At 41.0% G+C, this 22,352-nt stretch overlaps 1 protein-coding gene across 1 annotated transcript; it reads right to left on the bottom strand.

Moving 5' to 3' along the window:
* Nucleotides 1–7,784: 7,784 nt before the first annotated feature.
* Nucleotides 7,785–8,661, bottom strand: LOC147635645 (U4/U6.U5 small nuclear ribonucleoprotein). Its single transcript, XM_086803022.1, has one exon. It carries the CDS (start codon nucleotides 8,624–8,626, stop codon nucleotides 8,006–8,008), a length of 621 nt encoding a protein of 206 aa, XP_086659148.1. The 5' UTR covers nucleotides 8,627–8,661; the 3' UTR covers nucleotides 7,785–8,005.
* Nucleotides 8,662–22,352: the final 13,691 nt, after the last annotated feature.

The raw sequence follows: 22,352 nt of genomic DNA, 5'->3' as shown, positions 1-22,352 counted from the left end.
CCCGGCAATCAACATATCATCAACATACAAGATGAGGATCAATAGACTGCCATCCAAAGCTTTCTTGGTGTATAAGCAGTGATCTATGTCACTTCTCCTGAAATCCTGGGATTTCATGAATGTATCAAATTTATGATACCATTCCCTTGGTGCCTGTTTGAGCCCATAAAGACTCTTTTTCAGCTTGCATACAAGCTTCTCCTTTCCATTCACTGCATAACCCTCTGGCTGTTGCATATATATCTCCTCATGGAGATCACCGTGAAGAAAAGCAGTCTTCACATCCATCTGAATCAAATCCAGATCATCATGAGCAACCAAAGCTAATACAGCTCTAAGTGTGGTCATTTTGACCACTGGAGAGAAGATCTCATCAAAGTCCACACCATATTCCTGCTTGAAGCCCTTAGCCACTAACCTGGCTTTGTATCTTGGCTTTGCATCAGGTGCAACTTTGAGCCTGTAAACCCACTTGCATAGCAAAACCTTCTTGTCTGTAGGCAAATGCACCAACTTCCATGTTCCATTTTTGTGCAGAGAATCCATCTCTGACTTCATAGCACGCTCCCAAAGAGCCTTGTCTGCACTCTGTAAAGCCTCCTTATAACATGAGGGCTCCCCACAGTCAGTGAGCATCAAGTAGTAAACCCCTGGAACAAACCTGTCAGGGGCTCTGGAGGGTCTTGTGGACCTCCGTACCCAATGACCATCATTTGCAGGTTGCTGTCCAGCCTGCATATCACCTATTGGTGGCTCCTGTTCCATGCCATAAGGTTGAAAGATCATGCCCGGTATCTCCTCTAACTGTGGGATATCCATAGGGATATCCTCTGCCATCTCTGGCTGTCCATTTGGACCATTTTCAGCACCATTTAAGGGCTGGTTTTGATGCTGTAATGGCTGATTTACAGCCCTTGGTTGTTGTCCATGATGTCCATCATCATCAAAGATGACTCTGCCAGGCTCCTGTTGCCTTGCAGGCTCCTTATACATGCATGTTTCATCAGAAATGACATCATTGCTGCGTATAATCTTTCTATTCACTGGATCCCAAAGTCTATACCCCATTTCACCTCTGTCACCATATCCTAGGAATATGCATTTGTGAGACTTAGGATCAAGTTTGGTGCGTATTTCCCTGCGTATGTGCACGTACGCAACGCAACCAAACACTCTCAAGTGCTTGTAGGACGGAGGCTTCCCTGTCCATACTTCCTCTAGCACTTTCCCACCAAGCCTCGTGTTAGGTGACCTGTTTATAAGATGAACGGCTGTCATAACAGCTTCAGCCCAAAAACCATGAGGTAACGCAGCATGTGACAACATAGAACGGACCTTCTCCTGAATGGTCCTGCTCATCCTCTCTGCTGTCCCGTTTTGTGGAGGATCATAAGGAGTAGAGAGCTCCCTCTTGATGCCTTTAGCATCACAAAAGTCCTGAAACTGTTTGGACATATACTCTCCACCATTGTCGGAACACAAAGCCTTCAGTGTTTTGCCAGTTTGATTCTCAACACGAGCAACAAACTTCTCAAACACTGAGAATGTATCACTCTTCAAACGAAGAGGATAAACCCACACCTTGCATGTGGCATCATCAATAAAAGACACAAAATATTTTGCCTCTCCCAAAGAAAGCTGAGGCATCTCACATACATCTGTATGCACAAGCTCTAACTGAGCATCTTTCTGTCCAAGAGCTTTTTGTGGGGGCACTGGAGTTGCCTGCCATATATACAATGCTCACAAAACTGAAAACTTGAGAACTTTAGAGAAGGCAAGTAACCAAAACGAGACAATTGCTTCTTTCCTTTGACACTCATGTGTCCCAACCGGCTATGCCACATAGAGATTTCCGGCAGCTCGGTTGCATTTACATTAGCATGGTGACAAACACCAGCATGCATGAAGTAAAGAGTGTCCACCTTAGAGCCTTTGGCAACAACCAGTGAGCCCTTACTTATCTTCCACTTTCCACGACCAAATGTGGTAACATAATCAGCATCATCAAGCTGTCCAGTAGAAAGCAGGTTCTTCTTGATCTCAAGCACATGCCTGACATCATGGAGCATAAGCTGTGAGCCATCTGAAAACACAAGCCTTACATCACCTCTGCCGAGAATCTGGCATGCATGGTTGTCACCCAAATAAACTACTCCTTCATTGCCAGCAGTATACCTGACAAACAAGTCTCTGCAACCTGTGACATGAAAGGAGGCACCTGAATCAATGATCCATGAGTGCATACCATGACCATCTCCTGCAAGAAGTGAATGGACATCAAGTGAAGACGTGAATAGGACTTCATCCTCACTGTCACCTGCATGTGACACATTGACTTCTTCAATCTTGACTCCACTTTTGCCCTTTGGCTTTGCATCTTTGGCTTCATCTTTGTCTTTGTCTTTGTCTTTTCCTTTGCCCTTTTCCTTTTGATCATTCTTCCATCTGTAGCATTGCTTTTTGATATGTCTCTTCTTGCCACAATAATGGCATTCCAAGTCCTTTTTGGAGCGGGACTTGCTCCTTCCCCGTTCTTGGCTTTTACCCCTTTGCTGGGATCTCCCACGTGCATTCATTGCATTGGACTTTCCAACAGAGTTGTTCTTCCTGTTCATCTCCTCTTGAAGAAGAGCACCCTCCACATCTGCATATGACAGCATAGCATTTGAATTGCTAGTGGCTGTCCTGAATGTGTCCCAACTCTCTGGCAAAGTGCATAAGAGAAAGGTGGCTTTGAACTCATCGTCCATTGCCAACTTTTGATTGATGACCTGGCTGACAACACCATTAAACTCATTTAGATGGGCTGTCATAGACGCCCCTTCCTTCATTTGAAGACCTATGAGTTTCTTCAACCAATACAGTTTGCTTGAGGCACTTTGTTGGGCATACAAGTCCTGCAATCTTTGCCACATTTCCCAAGCTGTCTTCTCTTCACGTATGCTGAAAAGTAAAGTGTCAGACACAGACAACATGATGGTGGATCTTGCCAGCTCATCCATATCTTCCCATTCTTCAGCAGTAAGAGAAGCGGACATTACACCCCTTTCTTTGATGGGCTTGTGCTGCTTCTTTTGGAGCAACACATTATAGCACTCGGTTTGCCAAATGTCATAATTATGTGAGCCTTCAAGCTTCTTGATGTGAAGCAATGATGAGCTCTCACCTGTGGTTGCCATAGCAATATGCAACCTTTGTCAATGCCTGACTCCCTGCAAGATGTGCAAACACTACACCAAAAGCACACAAAGTGCTCACAGTTGTTCTCCCAAAGTTTATCTCCCACTGCGGAAGCACGAATGCAACTTTCCTCCCACTGAATGTGATAAAATCATCAAAATCTGGTTGCTGCAGATTTATGACAGCACCTTAAATGTGCTCTGTTCCCCTTCCAAAGTACTGTACAGCAGTACTAAGTGCTCACCAATGATGTAGTACCGGCAAGTACAACAGCTGAAAATGAACCTTTTTCCTCACTCAAATCAATGTACAGCCATGCCAAAACTTGTACAAAGTTGTACCAAATCTGGACCAACAAGTACAACAGCAATAAATGCTCTCCTAGCTGTCCAAATGAGTGAAAATCAGACCTTGACAGTCCCCACCACTGCATACAACAGTCCCGGACAGAAATTAGGCAAAAGCCCTTTGACTGCAAGTGGATTTCTGAGGGTTCAAGGCATAAAAGTCTTCCCTGCTGCTTTGCCAAGCTCAACAAGCATAAAATCTTGAAAAGCCCCTTGATTCAAGATCAATTTCTGATCATACATGGTACATTAATGCACATGAAGGCATCCAGAGTCTTCACAATGCTTCCCCCTGACCACATATACATCCAATACATAAAAGCCCCTTGATTTACTGGCACATTGAGTGCTTGACAAGCATCAACACATTGTCCAAAGCATCAAATGCCAGTGCCTGCATGCAAATCAACACAATTCGCACAAAAGCCCTTTGATTTGCACTCCAATTTCTTGCAATTGCCCAAAGCATCAAATGCCAGTGCTGCCTGCATGCAAATCAACACAATTGGCACAAAAGCCCTTTGATTTGCACTCCAATTTCCTGCAATTTTGGCCCGAATGTGAGATTGCTCACATCATACAACATGTATGAATGTCCAATGGCACAATTACATCAAAAGCCCCAAATATCGACACCCAATTTCCTGCAAATTGACCCGGAATGTGACCAATGTCACCCAATTTTGCCAATTTTGCTCAAAATCTAAGCAATTTGGACCTATACCTGCTCAATTGATGATTGTACCTGATCGAAGATCTTATCACTCCAAGGACTTCCATCGCGAAGACTTCCGCTGTCATCGACTCTACTTGCAATTGGTAAGCTTTTATGCTTAAATATGAAAGCAAGTAGCAGGAGGGAGGAACCACATTACAAGATCACATACCCTGTGTAGTGTTCTCTTGTCCTACGTGCTCTCTTGCAAATTGTTGCTACCATGTGTTGGTGGAACAATAGAGAGCAGATGGTAGAGAACATGGGCACTTGAGAGGGTAGTGTGGATTGCAAGTCTACATCGACAACCACTTGTTTGCAATACTGTATTCATTTGCATTGGTATGGAAATCTGGTCAGAAATGCCCATGACACTATGTACTTGATTCTCCCAAGATCAATATACTTTATTTGAGGGAGGGGTCGGCCGTTCCGGCTCATTGTGTGTCTCTTGTCAATTCAGCAAATTACTTCTTGTATTTGAGCAAGTGTCCATCAAATCTTAGTGTATTTAAGTGTATTGATTAGCATTGTGTTCAACCAAGTTCCAGAGAGTGATCGTCCCACCATTTGAAGAAGTAAGCACAACTTCCCAAACGCCTTTGACAACATAACTGGAGTTGTCTGCACATGTAACTGTGCCTCCCTTTAGAGCATCCTCCAAGGAAGAGGAGAGGACATTGTGATATGATGTGCTTGTTAGCACCACTATCAAAGTACCATACATCAGCATCTATAGCTACCATGCATACATAGTTGCATTGTACCTGGAATGCCCATTCATCTTGAGTATAGCTAGTTGAATCCTATTTGTTAGCACTTGGTGTTGATGCATCTCACAGACATGCCAGAGTCTTTCTTCTCCTTCTCTTTCCCAAGCCTCTTCTTGCATTCATTTATGTAGTACCCTAGCTTCCGACAATAATTACAGTTACCCTTCTTCTTGGGCTTCTCAATATCACCCTTGTCTACATCCTTGCCAGAAGAGGCAGTTGCCCACCTTTGTAGTTGTTGGGTAGAGAGGGGAGCAGTAGCAACACACACACACAAGCAAGTACACAGTCGCGTTAGCTTGTGAGAGGAAAAGGCACGTAACTCAATAATGTTGGTTGTACCAAAATGAAAGTATAATAATATGATAAGGTAACACACACTAAGTGGCTAAGGGTGTGTTCCTGTGCACGCGAAAAAACCCATGCTAAGCAAAGTAAAGAGTGGCTCGGCTATCCTACAGTGTTCACGAACCACTGTGGGAAAAAAAATCCTCCTAAGGAGAGTAAAAAGTGCTCCGGCTATACTATAGTGTTCACACACCACTACCTGTGACATAGATGTCAACACCAAGTCCTCGTCCTATCGTGATCTTTTGATCTCGAGGGACCTGACCCCTAAATGCATGTGTCAAAGAGACCAAATCATATAGGATCGATTGTAGAACCATAAAGGCATGTAGCAAGGTAGGCACGTTGGGTTGATCCAAGACCTAGGCCAATGAGACATCTAACCACAATAGAAGAGCTGGAAGACCACACCGACAAAAGGTCATACTTGCTGCATTGTGATAACCACGAAGTCCTTATCCTACGGTGATCTTTTGATCTCGAGGGACCTAACCCCTGAATGCATGTGTCAAAGCATAGTTATCAATACGCTTGAACATATTTAATACAAGCCAAATGCAAACGAATGCATACGGCAAAATTGATGTCGAAAACGGATCAATATGCCACATCATCATGAAGAAACGAATGCAATACAATGAAAATCAATAATAAATTGCAGAATTGTAGGACATTTTGCGTACAATATGATCAATAGGTTAACAATGGCAATACACATATGCAAACGTTAAAAACACGTTTTCATAATGAAAACGCCATTTTCATGCAACTATGTGTCAAAGAGACCAGATCCTATAGGGTCGGTTGTAGAACCACAAATACATGCAAGGCAAGCATGTTGAGACCTGCACCAATGAGACATCTCACCACCATAGAAGGGCTAAAAGACTACACAGAGAATAGCTCATGCTTGCTGCATTGTGATAACCACCAAGTCTTGGTCCTATGGTGATCTTTTGGTCTGTAGGGACCTCACCCCTAAATGCATGTGTCGTCACATAATCTTGAGGTAATTGTGCGTTGACGCTGACCGTTTTCAAGTTGTCTCTACGAAGCAAGTGATACATATGGAGAGGGAGGGGGAGAAGAGGAGAGAAAGAGAGAGGAGGGGGTATATCTAGCTTTTGTTTGCCCTTATCTTGGACTTTGCAAGCACATTCTCGTGTATTCCATAATTCAAAGTGCGAGGAGAGGTTCTTGTGGTGTGCTTGCTCCTTCTTAAGCCACGCCACCATTTGAGTTGATGAAGCAGATTTTTGCAGCGTTGGTGATAGCTTTGGGGCCTTGTGCTAAGAGTGATTGGGGAAACAATACCTCCATCTGTGTGACAAAAATCCTCCTTCTAAACCTCATGGTTGCTAGGTGGAGGTGCTTTGGAGCGCCACAAGCCACCCCAGCTCATCCCATGGTGTTACATGCCCGATAAGCAATAACAGTTAGCGTGTAGTTTGAGGCTAGGCTTGTACCTCGGGTAGCCCGGGTAGGGACGCACAAGGAATAAGGGGCTTATGGACACTTGTTGGCGTGGGTTAATGTAAAAGCCTATACATAACTATAAATATTATAAGTATGCTTTCATTAGTCCCAAGCCTATATAAGTGAGTTATTTTCTCATAAGTGCACATCCCTCATAGGGGGATCACAAACCAAGTAAGGCCTAGAACTTGAGCTCTAGCCGAGCGGTGGGCTACAGCGATATGGGACGCCGTGACTACGCGAGGAGCGAGTAACGAGGTCAGGGTGTTGGTCTACTCTCCTAGCCCAACGGTGCTCCATGGGAACTATGGTTGGGAGGTGAGCCCTCGCACATGCTACTACAGCTTGGGGAGCAATAGCCAGTCACCATGTAAGTCTCCAACAGCATACAGGCAGCACCATGGACATCACTTAAGGTGCATGTTGCTGAACAAGCAGCCCTAATGAAGTTCTTATGTGAAAGGAATTAAACTTCCAGCTAAAAGACCAAAAAAAAAGTTTCCCTAATGACAGCAATCTATGAGCAGACAAAAAGCACAAAAATCAAGCATTAAAAGAGAAAACAGATTATCGCAATGAACAATCTGTAAATAGATTACCTTCACGAGCTAGCAATAAGGCCGCTACAATTTGCAGACAGTCATAAATACTGGTGTACTCGAGACCAGATATTCGAAGGTAAAGACTTATGCCTACACTCAACCCAGTCCCATCCCGTCCCCTACCCCCCCTCCCCCCCCCCCCCACACACACACACCAAAAAAACACCACCAACATCACACAAACAGAACAGTAATTAAGCTGCAAGCCAGATTCAGAAATGTGCATAAACAGCAGTTCTTTAGCCCAAAGATGGCAAGACTTCATTCAAACAATTTCTCAGAACTCCATGAATAGAAAAGAAATGACCGCAAACCTACTCATGATGATGGACACCCTTGCTGTAAGATAAGTTGTAGGTAACCTTTGGAAGGCATAAAAAGTCACATAAATGTCACTGTAAAGCAAGATCTGGTAAATGATTATCTGCTTAATCTGAGGTGCATATGTAAAGTACACTTAAAAGGCAGAGACACATGAATGCTTATCTGTAAGAAAAATGTTCATAGGCAGGGAAACGGCCCAGCTGGTCTCAAATGTTTACCAGCTTAATTCTCAAATGTTTACCGGCTTAATTCAGCCGGAAGCGGCCGGTTAAACCCACCACGTCGGTTCATGTACTGTCGCGGCTGACGCTTGGAGTTGAACTTGATACCAGAATGGTTGGCATCGGGGACAAAGGAACCCTTGGTGGTGCTGAAACCAGTGGGCATGCCGAGCTTCTTCATCATGATCTCCTCCTCATCAGGCTCAGGGCCACCCGTCTTCTCCTGCTGTTCTCTTGCAATACCATCAACAAACTCTGAAACGATGGCCGCTCTCTCGCTATCGTTGAGGCCCTTCTGTGACAAGGGGTCTGGAACCCTGGATTTTTCATCGGAAATCCTGGCTTTGCCTGCAGAAGCCCTAGGTTTTTGTCTGGTGGAGGGGGATCGGGATCTGGATTTGGAAGCAGAGTGTCTGCTTCTGCGTGGGGAGCGGGAACGGGAGCGTCTGCTTACCTTGCGATGGTCTCTGTTGCTTTCTCTTTCGCGATCTATGTCTCTGTTATCTCTCTCTCTGTCCCTGCCCCTGAACCTTTCTCGCTCTCTCTCGCGATCCCTCTCTCTGTCTCTGTCTCTCTCTCTATCTCTGTCTCGCCCGCGTTCCTTCTCTCTGTCGCGCTCTCTCCTGTCCAGGTCCATCTCCCACGAACAACAGCTAGGGCTTTGGACACCACAATCTTCGCTTTTTATCTACGGAGTGCACAGTTCACACCAGCCGAGTAGAGTTCTTTACACACTCGTGGCCGCCCGCCCGCGGACTCGCCCGCGGACTAAAAGGTTTCTGGCCTGCGTGGGGACACATGAATCACATCTTAGGGTGCTTCAGAAGAGGTGTCCGTTAAAGCTACTGCAGGACACGAACTAACGTCCATCTCCATCTTCAGAAGAAGTAGAGGTGTCCATTAAAGCTAGTGCCGGACACGACCTATCGTCCATCTCCATCTTCAGAAGAGGCAGACTCATGCATGGCATAAGTTTTTCCAGTAGTAGGTGGCCCACAAAAAAAGGACTAGCCTAAGTGGCTTAGGCATCCATATGTGTGGCTAAAATTAGAGATTCGAATCTTGTTTGGCCCCACAAAGTATACTTCCATTGTGTGATAGGCTTGAGAACATTGATTATAATTTTATTAGTACTCGGGGCAAGCTAACGCATTCAATTTGCTCCCTTATTTCTATGGGATTTTCCAAGGTGGTTTTGGTGTTTTTTGGTGGTTTTGTCACTTTTTAGTATGATGAGGTGGTGAGGCATGGGTTGCCTACCAAGATTTGAGCACGTGCCATACCTTCAAGTATCGCCTACTTATGGGAGAGGAGAGTCGTCTTCTTCAAAAATACTCAGGCAGTGCTTGCATTGCACCTACCAACACGCCTTGTTCTCACATGCACGTGACCACGCTCTTGAGGTGGGCCTATATGGCACTTGGCTCTATAAACAGTATGAAGTCAAAACGAGGCAAACATGTTGTGTTTGTGATTAACCTTTTGCCATAAGGTGTGGGGGGGGGGGGATGGTGTTTGTGGACATTTGTCAATCCCCTCATATTGGCTTGCCTTGCAAACGAGGACATTTTGTTTACTTGCATTTTTAGCCACCTTTTGGAAAGGGCAGTATTCCAAAAATTGGCTACCTAAAACTCTTAAAAGTTTTAAAAGAAACCAATAATATTTATATGTTGACAAGGGAGAGGTTCCTTTTTTTGGGATTTGACTAGTGAGGATTCTATTCAAAAATATCACAGAAAAATCCCAATTCCCACATCTCTTTTGTAAAGCCTTTATATGTTAAATTTTGTGGATCCAAGCTCCAATAGAGATTGTGATGAGATGATGAGAAGGACTTAATCCTATGGGGATGGTCACCGAGGGGAGCTTTTCTTGGCTGTCTGATATTTTAGTTTATTTTAAATGTTATTCTTATATCTTTTCGAATCGTGAATTCTATTATGAAGCCTAGAAGTCTACGTGACAAATCACATGTTCAAGGCAAGGACAAAGGTCTTGTGAAAGATGAAGGGGATGATGAAGATGAAGGGACAAAAGTACCAAAAAAGGATGCAACGAAGGGAAAGGGAAAAGGAAAGGCACTACAGGAAGAGGACGACTCTGATACCTCTCCATCAGAATATGACGAAAGAAATTTTGATGATAGCACTCGCAAGATCAAGGCGACCCAAAAAGTTAAAGAAGTTGGTCATGTAGCAACACAGGCACGTCACTCTTTTACTTGTGGTCCATTGGTATTATTTTTGCATTGTTTGGATACTAACATAGATTAAGTTATGGATTTAGATAAGCTTGACAAGAGGTGAAGAGCCAAATGCACCATTGCGACCTATTAATCCACCTAGCTTTGGTGACATGACTCCAATTCAAATGAATTTGGCAAGTATGATTTTACTCATTGTGGTAATGATAATGTAAAGAATTTGTGTGATGCATGCACTTACAAAATGTACGCTTTGTAGCAGTGTCTCATCGTACCACAACAGTAGTCCTCGGTGCTTCGAGCGAATATCAAAGTGCTAGTTCCTCTACCGTTATAGAAGCCTAGCGTTAACAGGTGTAATAATCAATTGTGACCACATGTGAAAAGATTGTCAAGCTGTGTCTTTTATATCCTATAATGACAATTGACGCATAACTCTACTCAACATGGTGTGGCGGTAGGACATTATTCTACAAAGATGATGACATTTGTTGGGAATCTTTTGAAGATAGGCCGTGCACTTCTGAATCAGGAGTGTCCACCGAAGCTAGAACATGTCTTTGATATGTTGCAGAAGGCCAACGTGGGAGACATGAACTTTACTATTAAAGATGTCAATACAAGCACGTGTGATTTGTATTGTAGTGAGGTTGCCCACATGAGGTTTTGTTTATGGCTACCACGATGACATTGTCCCACCATGGAATCTCTGCACATGTGAGTGATGAGATGATTTTCCCTTCATTAAGACCTTATGTGTTATTGTGTATATGTTGCATGTATGTCATGCTGACATTTTTTGTGTATGTCATTCTAATGCCACATAGATGGAGAGGAGCATGCATTGCTTCAGATTTGTGAGACCATCTTAGACGACAATGGCTCTATTATTGTCGTTGGTATTGTATATCAAATGACAACCATTATAGCTCATGCTGAGCGCTCTGGCTTTTCCTGACACCTTGGTGAATGTGCGATGTACAACGCAAATTGGAAGGGCCTTTGGGCAAGAGGTAAGCAACACTAACCATAGAGATTGCCATTAAGCATCACTTTTTGCCACAAAAAATCACCTCATACTCTTGTGTAGATACATACCCTCATTGCTGCTACCTTCACGAGCATAGTCGGATAAAACCATACACAGCCTTTCTCACCTGATTATATCATTGATTCTTGTAACATGATGCATTGGGACAGACGCCCAGATGGGACAACATGGCGAGGTATGGAGTTAACATTTTTGTGCTCCAAAATAAGGGCCTTACATTTTTGGTGGAATTAAGAGAGATGTTTTCTTTGTAGGTGGATCTCAATGTGGATATGACTTTTGGGATAGCCTGTTGAAGCGTCATGTAAAGCAAGGACAAGTGATAGTAGAGCTTTATGTTGGATGTGGAGATTGTGCTATGGTAGCACAAAAATTAGCCACCCATAAACATTGTTTGTATTGATCCCGAAGAGGATGTAGTGGAGGGTGTCTTGATGAAGATTTCATTGTAGTGCACTAAACATATTTATTTGTGAATATTCAAGTGACAGGGTTTAGCAATTGTTTATGATTGTGTCATGATCTTATGTTTCATCATTCCTCTCTACAACGATGTTTATGTGTTGTACAAACCAATAAAGAATCGACATTTTCAATATTGTGTGGATGAATAAGGTAGTGAAGTGTTTGTAGACTCGAGGATATGTATGCAAAACATGAGTTAAGTATGCTACATCGTGAAATGAGAAGGAAATAAAGAGAGAGCGAGCAAAGAGAAGGACAGAAAGAGTGAGTGAGAGAGAAAGAGAGAGAGGGAGCAAGAGCAAAGAGTAGGGAAGAGAGAGAGAGAGAGAGAGAGAGAGAGAGAGAGAGCAAAGAGACGGGTAGAGAGGGAGAGAGAGGAGGAGGATAGAGAGTGAGCAAAGAAAAAGAGAGAGAGAGAGAGAGAGAGAGAGAGAGAGAGAGGCCAAGAGAAGGATAGAGAGAGAGGGGGGAGGATAGAGAGAGAGAGAGGGAGTAAAGAGGAGGATAGAGAGAGTGAGCAAAAAGAGAGAGAGAGAGAGAGAGAGAGAGAGAGAGAGAGAGAGAGAGAAGGAGGATAAGAGGTAAGAGAAGGATAGAGAGGGAAAGGAGGATATAGAGAATGAGAGAGGGAAGGAGGATAGGAGGTAAGAGAAGGATAGAGAGGGACAGAGAGAGCTACAAAAGAGAGAAGGATAGAGAGAGTTAGCAAAGAGAGGGAAGGGAGGATATATATATATATATATATATATATATATATATATATATATATATATATATATATATATATATATATATATATATATATATATATATATATATATAGAGAGAGAGAGAGAGAGAGAGAGAGAGAGAGAGAGAGAGAGAGAGGAGCGTGGGAGAGTACAGGGAAATGAAGGAGAGAGCGAGAGGGGGAGGATAAAGAGAGTGAGAGAGGGGTGGGATAGAGAGAATGAGTAAAGAGAAGGATAGAGAGAGTGAGAGGGGGAGAGAGAAAGAGAGGGAGATGAAGGAGAGAGAGAGGGGGAGGGAAGAGGATGGGAGACGGAGAGAGAGGGAGGGTGGGAGAGTGAAAAGGAGGGAGGAGAGAGAGGGGGAGGGAAAAGGGTGGAGTCGGACTTAATCACTTTGTTGGCAGAGGTTGATGACGATGACCGTGCATTTATTGAGGAGGAGCTCACTCGCAACGTCGATATGTGTGGGAAAAAGGGGTGGTACAAAATCCCAATTCAAATCTTGACGTAGCTTGTTTTCAGAGATGAGATGGAGCAGCGCATTGAGGAGAAAGCAAAGGCCATGGATGATGATGGTCGTCGAAAGGTTATAGAATAGGAGAAGACATTCAAGACACACCATGGAGGGTTCCACCCCACAATTTGTCTATTGACGAGCAACCTACCTTGAAGTCTGCTACACGCTGTGTGGTGTATCGATGGCTACAAAAGCAGATTGTCTCTGGTGGCCTTGAGTCAATGCCTCCCCTCGTAGCAGTTTTGACATCAGTTGATACTCTAGCTTACGTGTACAAAGATCTGCGATTGGGCCGAGTAAGTTTTGACGTTTAAGTGTTTAAAGTTTCAACATTTAAGTGTTTGTGTGTGCTCTTATTATTAGTATGTGGCTTTCAGGCACTGTCTGCCACATAGAGAGGGAACATTGCCCATGGTGGCTAGACCTTGACTACAATGAGGCTCCTGAGGAAGAAATTGACTTGTACAAGATACATATGACTTTAGTGGTACCATGGTTGATTGCTTCGCTTTACAAGCCCGAGTATACATCTTCTTCTCGTTCTTGGGAAATTTACCACTTGGAAAGTCAAGGAACAATGGGCATCTCTTGTATATCCCTACATCCCAAAGGTCTCGAAGTTGCTGCTGTGTATACATAGTGCTCTCATGTTTTGGATTGTGCCAATCTTTTAAGATTGCAGGCACATCTACAATATATCTCTCCGCATGGCACTTACAAATCCATCTACACATATTATTTTCGTTTAGTTTACAAATATAGGAGTACAACTAAGTAGTAAGTAAGCTTTGTAAAACGTTACACACCTGAACACAGCACACTTGGTAGCCTTGACAACAGCAGGGTTTGAAGCTACCACAACTTGTTTCTTTAAGGGATCCCACTATTTAAGGGAAACCACAACTTGTTTCTTTAAGGGATCCCACTATTTCCTTGAATAGATTCCCAAAAATATAGTCTCTTAAGATCGGTGAGGTCCTCCAGGAATGTATCTAGGAAAATTACCTTATACTTTTGTGATATTTCTACAAGGACGGCTGCACCCTGTGCTCCAATCTCATGCCATATGACCTCTTCGAAGCCAATCCTTGAATAAACTTACATTTACTGCATTGCCATTGAAATTGTTATTCAAACAAAATAGAGTACTTTGTAAATATCAAGATGATAGGGAAAGTAATTATTAGATACTTTTAGGAATTTGTAAATCCTTCAACCTCTGCAAATTGCCATCAATCAAGATATCCAAAATCTATGCTTTGTGGTCATTTGGCAATGAGCTAGCTGCCAAGTTGTATAGCCTATTCTCTGTCGAACAATCCAGTTTCTCATCCCAATTAACTTGCACCAGTCGTCTGCAACACAATACTAAAATTAAACTGCAACATTAAAACCATAAAATGTTGTTGCCTACGTAATAGAGAGAGGAAAGAGTGTAGGATTTCTTATTCAAAGAAACCTTCCCCTTGTGCAGGGTTTGCAATCACCGCCACAGTCGCTCTTGTAGCATGAGTCCACTTTCTTTCATCTCTATAAAATGCCGTTCTCCATTTCTCTTCAAACTCATGTGCAGGCAAACTATCTACAAGGGAGTCAATATCTCAGGTGGCTGCGAGGTACTCATCCTATTATTCACGAATTACAACTTTATTGGATAATATGCAAACGTTAATCATATATTGCAACTGTCTAAAGATTGAAGGTTTACCTGGAATACTATTTGCGAAAGTTCTGAAAGCTCGCAATTATACCAGGATGGGCGACCCTTTTTTTTCTGTGTCGAGGGTCCACAAGGGAAGAAGAAACATAGCCCACTTCATTCATCCTATGGCAACAAAATTTAAGGTTATGATGAAAGATTGAAACATAGTACGTCGAATATTCCTAATTCAAAGAGACTTAATACATACATTCTCTTACTTATTTAAGCGAGCTATCATTGTGAGAACCTCCCCTCACTATCCTCATTCAATAAGGATAGTGTCAACACAAGGATGCCTTAATGCAACATTCTTGAATGCTACAGTTAGATAGTGCAAATCTAATTAGTCCCAAAACTATTTAAAAAAACAAAAAGACTGCATTCAAAAAGTAGGCAATTTAGACTCACATTTATTAATCTCCAAAAATCCATGCCACAACTTGATGATTACTATCCCACACATACATCTTGTTGCTTATGAATTCCCACTCTGTGCCTTTGATCATATTCTTGAACTCCTCATTTTTCAATAGCCAGATGTCATCCCATGTAATAACATCATCTTAAGTCACTTCTCTAACCGGATTATGGGATAAGGAGATAAAGTAAATGAACTTGTATCTATCGGCAACATAGCCATTCGTATAAAATTCCCTTGCCAATTTTTTGTGCCTAAACTGCACTCTTCGTATAGAGGGGTTAGGCACAAGTCTGCACAAGGGAATAGGTGGCAAAGGAGTGGATTTCACCACCTGCAATGCACACACACACACACACACGTTATGCTTGGAAATTCAAAAGATACCTTATGTAAGATTTGATAAATAATGGTTAACAATTATCTTCACTCTCTTAAGACTGTCTTATAGGAGTTCTAATCGCAAGCGAGTTGCATGAGTCACCATGAAACCCTCTTCATTCTCTTCTTCTTTTTCAATTCCCTTGTCCACCTCTCCTACTTCCTTAGTTTCTTTAATGGAATTTGAAGAAGCACCTTTCTTCGAAGACTTAGCAACTCGACTTGGATTCCTTCGAGGATGACTCCAGTCATCATCATCTTCCTCTTCTTGGTACTTGTCACTTTTTGGCTTGCTTGGCTAGTAGGTGTGCTCTTTACGTGTTTTGCATGCTTTGGATGTGGGGTTTCCTTTGATGTGTTTGCAATAATCTAAACACATTGACATACATTCCTCTACAAACTTCTCACCATTTGAATTGAATTATAGCATGTATATCTAGTTTCATCGCTAAAAAACACTTAGCACTACAAACTTCTCACCGTTTGAATTATGGCATGTATCTAGTTTCATCACAAGGTACCCTCACACCTAGCACTACATAATTTCTTTATAAAATGCAACAAATGTTGACGAGTGCTTGTTTGCACGTTCATTTGCCTATGAACCAAACCACCATGCTTGCTAATTGTAAATGTATAAAAGTATTTCTCTTGGTACCCTCAAAATCAAAAAACTTTTTGTGTTGGCAAGATTGCCAAGTTAGCACCAAGATATTGTTGACTGTGAATGATATCAAAATAAATTGGAGATGTGGCTTGAATTACCACAAGGATGTTATATCCATTCATGTCAGTAATTTAAAACAATGTATTCATGAGGAAGTAAATTTGATTGACGGGGATTTATTGCTTTTTAGAAGAAGCATGATCAAGTTGATCAAGGATTTGATAGGATACTTGCTAAAAGAGAGAAGCGGTTGAGAAATTAAACTTTTTAAGAGGCTTTGGTAGCCTAGAGAGGTCACCCTTTGTCCAAATCTACTTGGGAATTTGAGTCGCAATTGAGATGATGTTATCATCGAGGATGATAAATCCCAATTAAGGGGGTGAGAATGTTATGACCGTGAGAGCTGATGGTTCAAGAAAAAGCTATTTGAAGGAGAGCTGATATCATGGTGGCTTGAGATTGTGCATCATTATTTGCAAGCTACAAGCATAAATGTTGGCTTGAGTCAAGAAACCAAAGGAAGGCTGGGCTTATAAGTCAATCCAAGATGGTTAGAGAGGGCCTATTAATGTGTATACACGAGGGACCAATTAACAAGCAAGGGGATCTCATAGAATGGAGAGCCAAACTCATACACACATAATGCTCAAAGGATAGAGATGAAAGCTCTCTACAAGTACAAAGAGAAAGTACAAATGAGCAAGTAACCCTAAATTATAAATGAGATTGCTTATATACTAGCTAACCATAAGGTGTCTGTTCACACATGGATGGCCATGGGAAAAAACCCGTTATGTGACAAAAGTGCCCATAGTGTGAGTGCATGACCTCATGGCGGTGAAGGACTACCAAATATTTAACAAACCCCCTGTAGTACAAATATGAGGTTTACACAGATTGTAGATCAATCTTTGAAAGGGAAGAGGCCCAAAGCTTTGTGGAAGACCTTAAATTTTTTACGCAATAAGGCTTTAGTGAAAAGATCTGCCACATTATCATGTGTACTAGATAGATCATATTAATCTCTCTTGCATGGAGTCTCTCTCTGACATAGTGGTAATGCACTTCAATGTGCTTAATCATGGCATAAAAGACAAGATTCTTATTAACCAGTGCCATTGCACTCTGACAGTGACAATAGGAGTAGGGAAGTTTGAAGAGACATAAAGATCCTCCATTAATCTTCTCAACCATACACATTCAAATATCATAGTGAATGTTGCTATGTATTCATCTTCACAAGACGATGTTGCCATAGTTGGTTGTTTCTTGCTTAGCTAAGATATACGCAAATTGCTAAGAAAGAGACAGTTTCTAGATGTGGATTGTCGTGTATCATAATCGCCTGCCCAATCAGAATAACTGAAGGCCTACAGTTCTAAATCACCCCCCGGCATAGAACAATCTAAGATCTTGAGTGCCTTATTAAAAGATATGTTCAACTGCCTACCAATGCTTAGTGCCTAGACAATGCATGAACTTTGAAAGTTGTGACACATTATACTAGATGTCTGGTTGTGAGTTGCACAAATAGATTAGGCAGCACATGTGTATATGCCAAACAACTAAAAACACACATGTTCAACCTTAGGTTTTCGATTGAACCAAGTCTCATAAGGAGTGGCAGTCTTCAGAGCTTTAGTGGGGTACCTGTTCACAGCACATACGTAGCACAAAGAACTACTTCCATCTAAAAGATGTGTGGAAGTTGTTGACCCTTAACACCATCTTCATGAGAGTTGTGTTACATCTCTCAGCAACACCATTTTGGTGTGGTGTATACGGAGTTATACACTGATGCTTTTGTGCCAAAAAATATTTAAATGCATTAGACATGTATTTCCCCCCTTTGTCGGAATGACGACTTTATATTTTTAGGCTAGTTTCATTCTCAACCATAGCAACAAAATGTTGAAAGAGAAAATACCTCTGATCTAGTTGCTGAAATAGGGTAAGATCTAGATGCTCTAATAGGGTAAGACCAACGGAATTTGATATAATCATCAATGAATGGTACAAAATAGGATAAGACCAACATAATTTAATAAATAGGGTAAGACCAGTTGAATTGGATATAACCATTCAATGAATGGTGCAAAATATAAATTTCCTCCCAAAGAAGTATCCTGCATTGGAACACACACATCACTGTGTATGAGCTAATTTATGATCAGCTCTATCTGCTACGTTCTTTGGGAAAGTTTGGCAAGCAACTTTGCCAAGGATATATCTTGGTGGTGAATCAAGGTGAGGAAGGTCCTCTAACATGCCATGTTTGCTGTAAAAGCATCAAACCATCAATAAAGTATAGCCAAACCTAGAATGCCATAATTGGGCATCTTTCATTGCATTAGAAGTGTCTTCTAGACAAGTAACATCACACTTGTCATACATGTCCAATTTGTATAAACCACGTGGTTAAAGATCTAGTAAGCATAATCTATTTGTCTTTGTCTCATGAACAATACATTTATCATCTGCAAATTCAAATTAAGACTCCCCTTACTTGAGTGGGTATAGAAAATAGTTTTTTGTGAATACCTAGAACAAAAAGTACATTTTCAAGACAAATATCCTCACCACTTATAGTAGTGACAACAATCTCACTAATACCTAGGTAAGAGGCATTATTGGCACACATAAGAGTATGACCACTTTGTGCATTCTCCATATGTTTCATCAAACTTCTTTGAGAAATTATGTCCTTAGAAGCACCACTGTCAAGAAACCAACTATCAGTGAGACAATTACACTGAGACATGCATCATGTTCAGGATAATAACTGCAAATAGCCATAAGTAAGAAGTCTTGATGGACAACAACATTAGCTAAGTCCTCTTTCTTAGAACTCCATCGCTGAAGGCAAAACTACTCGAACCTTATTGGATTCTTTCTTCTTCTTTTCTTTTTTTTTAAAGGTTAAACCAATTTTCAATTACATGGCCAGGTTTTTTACAATACCGGTAAGTCACCTTCTTTGGCTTTTTGGAACCACCCTTAGCCTCAAAAGTTTTGTTGGAATTGGCCTTCTGCGAAATTTTTTTACCCTTATCCTTGGTTACTAAAGCTTAATCATTGCTAAAACTCTCAGAAACATTCTTTCTATAACAGTAAGCTTAAAAGCTCCTAATAGGTAAGAGGGGCCGCATCGTCTCTCAATGAAAGATGGAGGGAAGTATTGAAACCTAGATAAGATTCAGGGTAAAGAATTATGGGTAATGTTAATCATGTCCTTTTCAAGAATGACTTCATCAATATTGAGAAGTTGCTCTCTCAAGTCCTGTAACTTTGTTTATTGCTAGAGAATTTGAGAAGAAAATATGCTAAAATAAAGCTTAAATTGAAATCAACACAAATGCTATTGAAGTCACTAGAAAGCTACTAAAAAATCTTAGTTGGATCGTCAATTCAAGGCTCCAATTGGACAATTGGAGATGAAGAATCAGACAACTAGAGATGAAGAATTGAACGATTGGACTACATGAAGAATTGTCGATTAGACTCTTGGATCACCGATTGAAGAAGGTGGAATTGGACAATTACAAAAATGAGCTATTGGAGAGTTACAATTGGTCTCAACCAATCAAGAATGATTGGAGAATCGGATGATTGGAGAATCACCGATCAGACGATTGGAGAATCTTTGATCAGTTGATTAGAGACGATTGATGGAATGATTAAAAAATTGGAGTCGTCAATCCCAAAAAGTAGAATCAAACGATCCCAAAAGTGGAATCGATCAAGCTAGAATCACCTAAGAAAGTGGAATTAGATCAAAGAGTGGAATCAGTGGATCGAAGAAGCTGACTCGAAGAGTTGAATCAAGCGATCGAAGAAACCCATGATTCAAGAGTTAAATCAATCGATTGTAAAACGATCTAAGAATCGGGTGATTGTACCCAAAAATGATCCAAGATAGAAAATTACCCTAGAAACAGGTGATTCTATTCACCACGTGTCAGCACACTTGGTGAAGCGGTGCAAAAGTGGGATCATATCATTTTGACGAAAAAATCCACTGAGTGTAAGCGAAATGATCAGACTGTGAAAATTGTTGTTGTAGCTATATCACTTGGTGAGGAGTTAAATTCCTTAATTAGAAATACCTGCAATGAAGTTGTTACTTGAAGTAGAAAGTTAATTCTTCATGGAAAAACCTCCTTCATTGTTTACAGAGAAAGAAAGCTTCAATGGAAAGCTTAAAGCTGTGTTGCAACAACTACCAGCTACCAAGTAGAACAAGCTGATGGAAAGCTTGAACACAATGTAGAGAAAAACACCAAAAGGCAAGCTATAGAAGAGCTATGCTCTAATATTATTGTTGGATCTCGCAAAATGGAGAGCCGGACTCACACACACACAATGCTAAATGACAAGAACACAAGGATATAAAGTGTGTGAGAGAATGGTAAACTCAAAAGAGAGAGATGAAAGTTCTCTAGTACAAAGAGAAAGTACAAATGAGCAAGCAACCCTAAATTGTAAATGAGTTTACTTATTAGCTAACCCTATGGTGTCCATTCACACTTGGATGGCCATGGGAAAAAACACGGTGGAACAAAAGTGTCCATGGCCTCACGGTGAAGTGGTACTAAATATCTAAGAGATTAGTGTGTGGACTTGATTGTTCATAACCAGGGTGCACGTGAGGCTAATTACTAAATAGTGGTCATACAGATAAGGTTAATTACAATGGTCTTATCCATGCCGTGCTCGGTGTTTGGTAGACTTGTGCTTTTCTTGGAGAGTCGTACATGAAACTTTGTGGATGCCATGGAAGCTTACTCGTTTGATTACATGAGTTTCCATGGGTTGTTTGAGAGCATAGGTTCTTGTCAGCATGAATGATAAGATGAAGCTTTATATACTTCTCACAAGCCTTTTCTCATTTAACTACCAAGGAATAGTGACCCAAGGGCTCCCATTCCTAGTTTCCCATGCCTTTACACTTGTTTAATCTTATAAGCTAGCTTTCTCATCAAACAACCTTTAAGTAAAGATGTAGGAACATCTTAAGACTAGCTACAACATATCAAAGTCCCTTTTGGAATGTATCTTGCTTGTAAAATCTCTTTATAAGCTACGTCGATTGAAGCAATCATGCTAACCACATCGATTTTAGCATGCTTAATTTATCTTGCTTGTAAATTTGTTTATAGGCTATGTTGATTGAAGCAATCATGCTAACCACATCACTTTTAGCATGCTTATATTTATCTTTTATTTAGAGATTTCAATGTTTAAAAATTAAACAATGCAATTTTATTCTTTATCCTTTACTCTTATTTTTTAGAGAATAGTGGTGTAACATTAAGTAAAGAGTTTACATCATAAGCCAATGCTCAAGGCAATTTTATATAAGCACGACATCAACAATATTTCCTCTCTTTTTCCTCCTCCACAACTATGTTGTTTGGAATGTTGACAACATTAGTTTCTTGTTTTTTAACAAAGTATTCTAATCAACATGATTATACCACAAATCAATACAAAACCATGAAACATAAAAAATGATAACAGTTGTTTCTTTTGAAAGTGGTCTCAAACAACAATTGACGTAGCAAATCTAAATAATTGCATTGGACCTTCTGTCAATCCATTAGCGAAAGTGCCACCATACCTCATAAGGTTTGTCAAACCACCCACCAACAACACTCTAAAGGATAATGAGTTCTACTTTAATTATGAGTTCTTTGTATGACTTAAATATTTGGCCAAAACAACTCTTCTTTTGACAATAATCACATGCTAAGATTTACATAAGTTTGAGGACATTTGCTTGGGCTGGCGATTATGATTGGTGACGTTGGTGTTGGATTAAACTAATTTCAAATTCAAGTTTCCCAAACCAATAATTTACAATGTGTATGGTTCAAGATACAATACATAGCACACACAAAAAAAGACACTTAGCACATCACATAGTTCCTTTGGGGGTTGTGGACAAATGCAAAACTATCTCATTGATTTCTAAACTTGAGACCACTACTCACCATTGGAAACATCTTACCACTGCACTATACCTTCAACCAATTATTTCATTGATTTCTCTCTCTCTCTCTCTCTCACACACACACACACACACACATCCGAAAAAAACCATCCTTTTGTGTAATTTTCACGACTCAAATTGAGAAAACCAATCATAATTTTGCATAGCCTTGAATTTAAATACTCAAAATTTTAAACTTTAGTTATAAAACCAATTAACCTATTCATTTTTTT

The sequence above is a fragment of the Cibotium barometz genome, chromosome 9 (assembly GCF_041138505.1).
Source record: "Cibotium barometz isolate CiBa-2024 chromosome 9, ASM4113850v1, whole genome shotgun sequence".
Taxonomy (NCBI): Eukaryota; Viridiplantae; Streptophyta; class Polypodiopsida; order Cyatheales; family Cibotiaceae; genus Cibotium; species Cibotium barometz.
The sequence above is the reverse complement of the archived record's forward strand: the minus strand, read 5'-3'. Positions and strand labels throughout refer to the sequence as shown.

Coding starts and splice junctions, on each gene's coding strand:
- LOC147635645 (XM_086803022.1), bottom strand. CDS start 8,626: ATGGACCTGGACAGGAGAGAGCGCGACAGAGAGAAGGAACGCGGGCGA.